Below are 9,202 nucleotides of genomic sequence, written 5' to 3'. Positions count from 1 at the left end.
TACACACATACACACATACATACACATAAATAAATAAAAATTGAGAAAATAGAGAATCCATTATAACATACCTTGCTCATTAGGAAATGGTTGTTTTGCACGGCTTGTTTGAAATGGTTGCTTTGCTAAGCACGTTTGAAAATGGTTGCTTTGCTACGCACGTTTGGAAATGATTGATTTGTCACGCACGTTTTGGAAATGATTGTTTGGATAGTGTTATATGAAATAGAGAGAGAAAGAGATAAATGAGAGAGAGAGAGAGAGAGAGAGAGAGAGAGAGAGAGAGAGAGAGACTTAAGAAGAGGGAGAGAAATGTTAGATAAAGAGAGGTAAATGTTAGATAGAGAGAGAGAAATAGATAAAGAGGGACAAAAATATAATAGGACTAATTTTTGAAGTTCTTAAAGTCGAAAAGAACGGAGTAGGGCATATCTTTCGTTTAGTACGATTTGAAAGATTGTTGAATAGTCTATTAAATAGAGCTTATATGAATGAGTTTGAGATATTAAGAGAGAACATATATTCTTTTTTTAAATAATACACTAAAGACGTATTTGATAAAGATTAATGAATAACAGATAGTCTGTCTATGAACAATAAAATTGAGATTTTTATTAATATCAATGTTTTATATTTATGTATTTTAGCTTAAAATGTATGGGTAAGCTTAAAATAAGTTGAAAAAGTAGTGGAGACCCAAAAATAGAGGTTTTATGAGTCGCGACCTAAAAGTTGCGTTCTCAGCCAAAGAAAGACGTTTTTCGCAATTCTGTCTGCGTTGCCTTGCAGACCAGACCTATTTCCGTCATTTTGAGTACCTGGATTGCTTTGTTCTGAGTTTTTCTGTAGAAGTTATGATGAAAAAAAACAGAAGGCAGCAGCAGTGTAGTATACACAGGAACAAGCAGACATACAACATCATATAGCTCTTCCTGCTATCAACCAAGAAGTGGATTGTTTCTTCATGGTAGAGTATGGCAATTGAGATTATGAAGGTATACTTGGTGAAAAAATGGTGCAGGCTTTTCGAGGAAAAGAAGGATAAAAGCACGACGGGTGGTGCGTTTGGCGATCATTCACCGATCTCTTCTTCTGCGAGTGCGAGTGCAAGTGTGAGTGCGAGTGCGAGTGAGACGCTGCATGCAAGCAAACTGAAGCTCGGGGGTGGTCGGGAGGTTCGAGCGCCTTACAACGGAGTGAGCCCATATATTTTGCTCCTCTGTTGTATCAAACACTATCAATACAAAGATTTCTTCCTCTGTTTTTTGTTGTCCATCTCTACTATTCGGTTCCTGTGACAATTGGTATCAGAGCAAGCGGTTGATTCTGGACATGGACGGATACGAGAAGAAGATCAAGGAGCAAGAAGACATGATTCGATGACTACGAGAAGATCTGGAAATTTCAAATCGGGAGCATGCTGAGGCTCTGCGGGGCAAGGCAGCACGAGACCCTGATATCTATGTGGAACTTAATGGCGAACAAGAAGACGGAAACCATGCTATTCCACCAGGACAAAATAATCATCGTATCGGCGCTGGGGCACCTGCCGATGGTTGAAGTGGTGATGGTGGGAATGGTGGGTGGACGTAGAGGTCGTCAACGCGAAAAAGAAACAATGACGATATGGGGAAGCGACAAGCAAATCATTCTTAACGAAGGCTAAGCTTAAAGAGTTTGATGGCATAAGAAAGATATGCGAAGATTTAGAAGCGTGGATTGCAGAACTCAAAGATTTGGATTATACTTTCAATATCAAGAACACGACCACTAGACTTTCGAATGCTCGAGCAAGGTGATTGATAAGACAATATGTACCAAGATGGCTCAATTGGAGACTTTTGGCGATGCGTACGATAAAGGTAAGTCATCTACCCCTTCTTTGTGATGTTTTATGTCTTTGATATGTCCTTTGAAAGCTTCTGTGATCGGATTTATGCGTAAAAGTTGAGATTTAAATTTGAATTTCTTAATTGATTTGGATAGTATTCATTGCTTCTTATTGTCTAAATTGATTGAGAAATTAAACTTGAAATTAAATCGAGAAGTTAACAGACTTCTGGACTTAACCAGTGGTAATAATAGCCTCACGAAAGAGTTAGTAGAAAATTTGTTTTTTTCTTCTTTGAAGAGTCGGAAGCATAAAGATGATTTCTATATCATAAACATTGATATGCATGATGTTATCATTGGTATCAATTAGATGATTAAAAATCATGTTTTGATTGATTGTTAAGAAAGAAAAATATATCTTTAATCATTTGATGATGATAAGTCACACTCTTTGTTGAAAGAAAGAGATTCTAAATAGAGTTTTGGCCATGGAATTGATAAGGTGACTTAGATAAGAGAGTGAGACGTTTCTTGTGTTTGCTAATGAGATTAAAGAAAAATCTGGGGATAAACAAAAAGAGACAAATCCAGAATTTGTAGAGGATCTCTTACATGAATTTAAGGATGTGTTCCCGGACGATCTTCCTCGTATGCCTCCGCCTAGAGCGGTAGACCATGCCATAGATCTATATCCAAGAGCAACACCTTATTCAAGAGCTCCATACAGGTTCAATATTCATGAGCTTAAAGAACTCAAGATACAACTTGATGAGGGTTTCATTAAACCTAGTGTATCTCCTTGGGGTAGTCCTGTGTTATTCCAAAAGAAAAAGGATGGTACATATAGGTTATGCATTGACTATAGGGGATTAAACAAACAAACCATCAAGAACAAATATCCTCTTCCTCACATAGATGAATTGCTTAGCCAATTGAGTGGTGACACAATATTTTCAAAGGTCGACCTTCGTTCTGGCTACCATCAAATCCGCATTAAGGTCGAGGAAATTCCAAAGACTGCTTTTCATACACGCTATGGGATTATGAATTTACAGTTCTTGCTTTTGGTTTGACTAATGCACTAGCAACTTTCATGTGCTTAATGAATAATATTTTTCACCCGTATCTTGATGACTTCATTCTGGTATTCTTGGATGATATTTTTGTGTATTCTAAGAATGAAGAAGATCATGCATTGCACTTAAAGAAAACATTTGAGGTTTTGCGTGAACATAAATTGTATGCCAAAGCAAGTAAGTGTTCTTTTGCAAAGGATCAGATTGTGTATTTGGGAAGAGTGATTTCTAAAGAGGGGATTCACATTAACCTTGACAAAGTTAAGACTATTGTGGAGTGGCCAACAACAAAGTCATTAAGGGATGTGAGAAGCTTTATGGGTCTAGCACAATATGAGAGAGCACACATTAAAGATTTCTCAAAATTGCTTGCTGTTGTTCATGCATTGAAACATTGGCGTCATCTTTTGCTTGGTGTCAAATTTGAATTGCGTACTGATCATCAAAGTTTGAAGTATATTTTCACGTAGCCATTGTTAAACAATAGACAAAGGAGATGGATTGAATTGCTGGCTGAATATGATTTTGATTTGAAGTATTTGTGTGGAAAAGAAAATAAAGTTGCAGACGCATTGAGTCGTAGGCCCATGTGTAATTATTGACTGTTGTGCGGTCTAATTTGATTGATGATATGCATGCTGAAGTTGAAAATGATTCCTTTTATATGCCTATTTTGAAATTCTTGCGTATAAGGAAAATCTGTATTATTATGACCGCTTGTGTATTCCTGCAAATTCTGCTTTTAAGAGTCAAAAATTCTGCATGAGTGTCATAATTCACCTTTTTCTGGTCATCCTGGATTGAATAAGACATATGAACAGATTAAAAGTTCATTCTTTTGGCCGCGTATGAAATTGGATGTTCAAAATTATGTGCGTGAGTGCTTTCAACAAGTTAAGATTGAGCATAAGAGGATTCCTGGTGACCTTCAACCCTTAGACATTCCTTTACAGAAGTGGGAGTGTATATCCATGGACTTTATCATTAGACTTCCTACTACTCGTGGAGGGTATGACTCGATCTTTGTGGTGGTAGATAGACTCACAAAACAGGCTCACTTCTTTCCCGTGAAAATAACTGATATTGCTCATCAGCAAGATAAACAAACATTGAACTGGAAGTGGATGATAGTTATGAAGCCACTTAGACTGATATGTCATATTTTCTGTAGCACCAAAATCGACAATAAAAAGTGAACCATCACGTACATGAAGTATTCTGTCTGGAGCAACTGAACATAGGACGCAACTTGTTTCTGGTAAAATGTTGTTTTGATGTTCAGAAGCATATGCTCTATTACGATCTGCGTCAAATCGATGCTTATAGCACATATGAGTGGGATGATCAGATCGTCCACAATATTCACAATAAGAAGAAGAAGAGTCTCTAGATAAACATGGTTGTTTTGTGGTAATATTGTGTTCTTCATCATATTGACGTGCCCAACAATCATCTTCACTATGGCCATTTTTGTTGCAGTAAGAACATTGCTTACTAGGAAATTTGAGACGAGAGAAAATATTGCCACGACGGCCACCTCTGCGGTTTCCTCGTTGAAACGGACGCGCGCCTTCGAGCATAAAAAGCAGGTTCCATCTGTTGTGACTCGGTTTCCTCTTGTGAAATCATAGCTGTATCATGACCAGCATTACGTCGTTCTTGATGTTGAGAGTATTTAATTAAAGACATGCAGACTTGGTCGAAATCAAGACCATCTTTATTAGAGAGAATAGTAACAATGTTATCATAAGAGGAGTCCTTCACCATATCAAGGAGAAGTGTAATAAGTTTCTTTTGTGGAGCAGGATAGTTGGAAGCATCAAGTTGATTAATAATAGATTTGAAAGACTCAATATGTCGAGTCATGGCAATACCAACTTCATATTGTAGCTTGTTAAGCAACCCTCTCAAATAAAGTATTTCTATAATAGATTTCTTCTGAAATTTGCAGTAAGGTACTTCCATACGTCGTGGGAAGTAGGCAGTTCATACATATCAAGCAAAAGGGAATCACTAAGAGCAGAAAGAATATACCGATGATGCTTTATCACGTCGTTGCCAATCCGTATACACAACATTCCAATCTTCAAATATAGGTCCTTCAGTGATAAGCACGTTATCATGATCCATATCAAGACGCTGAGGCAGACAAACACGATTTCCAAGGACAACATCAGAGAGTTGATCGCCTTCAAGAATTAGAAACATCTTTGCTTTCCACCTTGGAAATCCTTGGCTTTGGAAAGGAGGAAAAGAACGTTGGCCAGAAGGAAAGCCGTTGACGAGAATAGTCATAGCCATATCTGGTTGCGAGAAGACATATAAGATAAGATCGTAGAATCTGCACACTATATATGGTGAAGGCTGCAATTAAGAACAAGAGAAATATGAAGATTGTGTTTTGCCTACGATAAACGCAATAAGGATGCTCAATACACGTCCAAAGATGTGAGAGACGTCACCCAAAAAAGCAGAGAAAAGGAGACGTTAACAATAAAAGAGTCCTCAAAATAGAGTGACGTGAGACGCAAGATTGATGGCCACAATATGAATAGCAAAAAGCTAAATTTGCTCAAAAAGGTAAACGCCAAAATTAGAAAAATGATCGCGGACGCTTCATGGAGACGCACGATGAAGAAAGTTGTGTCAAGCTCAATTCCAGTAAACACAGTATAACCTTCTGCTGCGAACACCGATTGATGCAAACCTAGAACTCAAATCGAAGAGCTCGATAAGACGAATAATTTTTGAATGAAAAGTGCCATTGCGCTTTTTCCGTTGAAACGAAGTTCATGGTGTCAAAACACAAATCAACAAGAAAACGTAATCAATGATTTATTATATCGATTAGCAATAAACACCACAGAAAACACTAATCATATTCTTTTTAACACAAAACAACCACAGTTAACAAGAATCAATACTCAAAAATTAAAATTTGCAACAATTTTGAATCTTATATGCGAATCGCATACACATACTGTTTTGTCACCATGAATTGAAATGGCTCGTAATCGTTACTGCTATGATACCATGTTGAGATGTAGAGAGAGAGAGTGAGAGAGGAGACAAGAGACACCATGTACGCTCCCAAAGACTGATTCATATTGAGGACAAGATACAAATATATAGGTGAAACCAAGTTGAGTAGAATGAGCCATATATAGCTCCAACACGTCTCAAAATAACATATACTTAATTGATCATGATAAACTTTTAAAAATTTAGGTTAAAACCAAGAAAATGAGTATCTTCTTTCTGAACATTAAAGACTATGAAATAAGATCGGACAAGCATATGAACCATACCAACTTTTATAAATAAGACCCCAAAATTGAAGCACACTTTACTCGAATTAAAGCATTCTACATGTTCAATTCAACTAATCTCAAATCAAACACAGCATACTACGTCCTATCGACTTAAGTAATAAATTTGCAAATTGCCTACCCTAGTGATTATGTGTTGGACTTGAGCAACCATTGTTTTTCTTATGTCAATATCATTCCATACTAACCGCATCAATTGTCAACCCTTAACATCAAACAAAAAATCAAGAAGCAAACAGTCCTAAGCAACCAGCAATATGCCTTACATTTACAAAGACTATGTCAAAAATTCTTTTGTTAACAAAAAAAGCCCCGGCCCTGCCCTTCAAGTTGAACAGCTATCGAAACTATTCTGTGCTGATGCGGAACAGTTTAGACAACTGTTCAACTCCAAGAGCAGGGTAGGGGCCTTTTTTATTGGCATTATAATACTCTGCTAGATTGTCTCAAACTCAACATTTTTTAATAGTTTCATAATGCACTTACTCAATATTGTTAACCTATGTATAAAGAATCCAAAAGATAACAACATTTCAAGAGGAAAGATTTTCAAAAAAATCATCAATATCTTGCTACACCCCATTGGCATTTAGTTGCAAGAGAGTTCGGAATGCTGCAACAATGCGCGGACTGCTTCTAGCAACATTTCGAACTCTCTTGCAATTGAATGCCAAGGCTGCAGCAAGATATTGAAACTATTCAATTTGGTAGGTGGACGTCGGAGAGGTGGCATTTTCGTATGGTAGTACACCGAGGAAGGGACGAATCAACTGCCGGCAGCCACAATTGAAAGTAAATTTGCAACCACAAATGAATAATGGCGAGATGATTTCATCTGAAGCCTTTTGCTCACTCACTCAACTTTACCATAAAGTGTTTGATTTACATGAGAATCAACTTTACCATAAAGTGTTTGATTTACATGAGAATCAAGTTAGCCATATTGACTTTGGATTAACACAATGATTACGTGCAGCATTTACAAAGGTTTAACGTTCTGCTTATTATTGCAATGGTGACTTTCTGCGCTTATTATTGCAATGGTGACATTCTGCAGCGCGGAGAGAGAGAGAGAGAGAGAGAGAGAGACAGAGCGACGATTCGGCGCAGTTGACGATATTTTGCAGAAAGAAATATCCACCTGCTGCTCCTCAGCCAGCGCGAGCCCATTTCCAAAATGACTGGTTCGGTGCTGCAACCAGTCCGGCGCGGACTGGTTGCAGCACCGAACCAGTTATTCTGGAAATGGGCTCGCGCTGGCTGAGGAGCAGCAGGTGGGCTTTGTGATAACCGGAAGCAATGACAACTGTAAGCAATCTTACCTGCATATGCATGAGGCAGCCTGTGTCGTGTGCGGCGAGACTTGTGCTGAGGCAACCTGAGTCGGGAGCGCGAGGCCTGTGCAGGTATTACTGCAGCGCGGCCGAGGCTATAGTCCAAGCAACAGTTTTTCACCAGGGATTAGGTTGATTAGGTATCATTGTTCGTTTCAAACACGGTCGGACGCCCAATTGATGCAAGGTAAAAATAGCGGTTATTAGGCTGCTTACAGACTGCAGGTGGACAACCCGTTTTTTAAACGCTGGACCAATAGCATTGCACGCCGTCGAAGAAGCCCTTACACACCGAGAGCTGGACATCGCGCGCATGAGCTGAGTCATCTGCCAGCGCATGCCCATACTTCGAACGAAATCGGGCAGCCAGCCACAGCTGTCCAAGGATGGGCACGCATGATGAGCACCAATCATTTGCAAGCATCCCTTTCCCGCTTATCGCGTTCTCGGTTTTCTGCAGCCTGCACATCATTTGAAAAGGAGGTGAGAGCGCATTGTTTTGCAGCCTACAAGAAGTACTGAGGGAGCCTTCGCCTCTCACCATTGCTGGCTCTTCATCTCTGCAGCCTTGACAGTCCAGGTATTTCAAGTTTATTTTGTGCATTTGACTCCTGCTTCAGTTAAAATAAGCTGGCTTGGTTTAATAAGGTTGCTTAAGTAGAAGTAGTTTTTCTATGCTGATGTGAGGTGCCACAATTTCAAAAATATGAATAACTTTTCACTAGTCTAAACATGGGAAATCGAATGTGTTTGTGAAGGTTATAGAATGTGAATGTGAAGATTATGAAAGGCTGAGAGTTTGTGGTACTCGGAAAGTCAAGGGGCAAATGCCATATAAAAGGGAATGATGTCGCCGCATCATCATTGTGCTCCATTTTTCTTGTTCTAGTTCCTTTTCTGTGAATTCTTTGCGTTTTAATGTTCTCAAAGTGCAGGGAATAATCCCCAATGACATCTTAGGAGAAATTGGTAGATATTTTTATTTCACGAGCCATTAGGAGATAGATAGGTAGATAGATCTTATCTTTCAAGAGCCAGTAGGATATAATAGATAGATAGATCTTATCTTTGAAGAGCCAATAGGATACAAATAGATAGAAGGTTTTATTTTCTGAGAGCCTTTCAGAGACAGATAGATAGATTTTTTCGAGTACGTCTCCACATTTTTGGAAAAAGAAGGAAAAACGTATGAATTGGAAGAATTGATGACTTTTAACCTTAGGCGAAAGTTGAATGGTATATGAAAAGATTAGAGACATTGGAAAGCCAAGAGTCTTTTCACAACCTTTTTAAGAGAGTGCTATGGAGTTACTGCTTATGTTTTTCTCACATATGTTGTCTTTAGCATTTGCCTTTCCTTAGTGCTTTCCTTCCTCTAGGTATTGCATACATTTTAAATTTATTGCAAGTAGTAGTGCTTTTACTTTTGCCAGAATAATGATGATGGTGTTGCTATGTCCCTTTCTTTCTTGATGGTCTTGATTTGAGTTTAGTCCCTATTGATCTTATATTGTTTTCTTAGGAAATGGATTCACAAAGTCCTTCTAGTTACTCCCAAGCGAGTCAGGATTGTGAGTTCACTCCTCTACTGTCCCAGTATTCTCTCCTTCACTTTTAAAAAATATCCTCC

At 38.4% G+C, this 9,202-nt stretch overlaps 1 protein-coding gene across 1 annotated transcript; it reads right to left on the bottom strand.

The window, feature by feature from the left end:
- Window positions 1-7,813: 7,813 nt before the first annotated feature.
- Window positions 7,814-8,130, bottom strand: LOC147420324 (uncharacterized). Its single transcript, XM_086503873.1, has 2 exons — window positions 8,114-8,130; window positions 7,814-8,033 (listed from the first exon to the last, which is right to left on the bottom strand). Exons 1-2 carry the CDS (start codon window positions 8,128-8,130, stop codon window positions 7,814-7,816), a joined length of 237 nt encoding a protein of 78 aa, XP_086359999.1.
- Between the last annotated feature and the right edge of the window lie 1,072 nt (window positions 8,131-9,202).

Source organism: Adiantum capillus-veneris, chromosome 28 (genome assembly GCF_014529385.1).
Source record: "Adiantum capillus-veneris isolate H3 chromosome 28, ASM1452938v2, whole genome shotgun sequence".
NCBI lineage: Eukaryota > Viridiplantae > Streptophyta > Polypodiopsida > Polypodiales > Pteridaceae > Adiantum > Adiantum capillus-veneris.
Note: the sequence above shows the minus strand (reverse complement) of the source record. Positions and strands in the feature narration are given on the sequence as shown.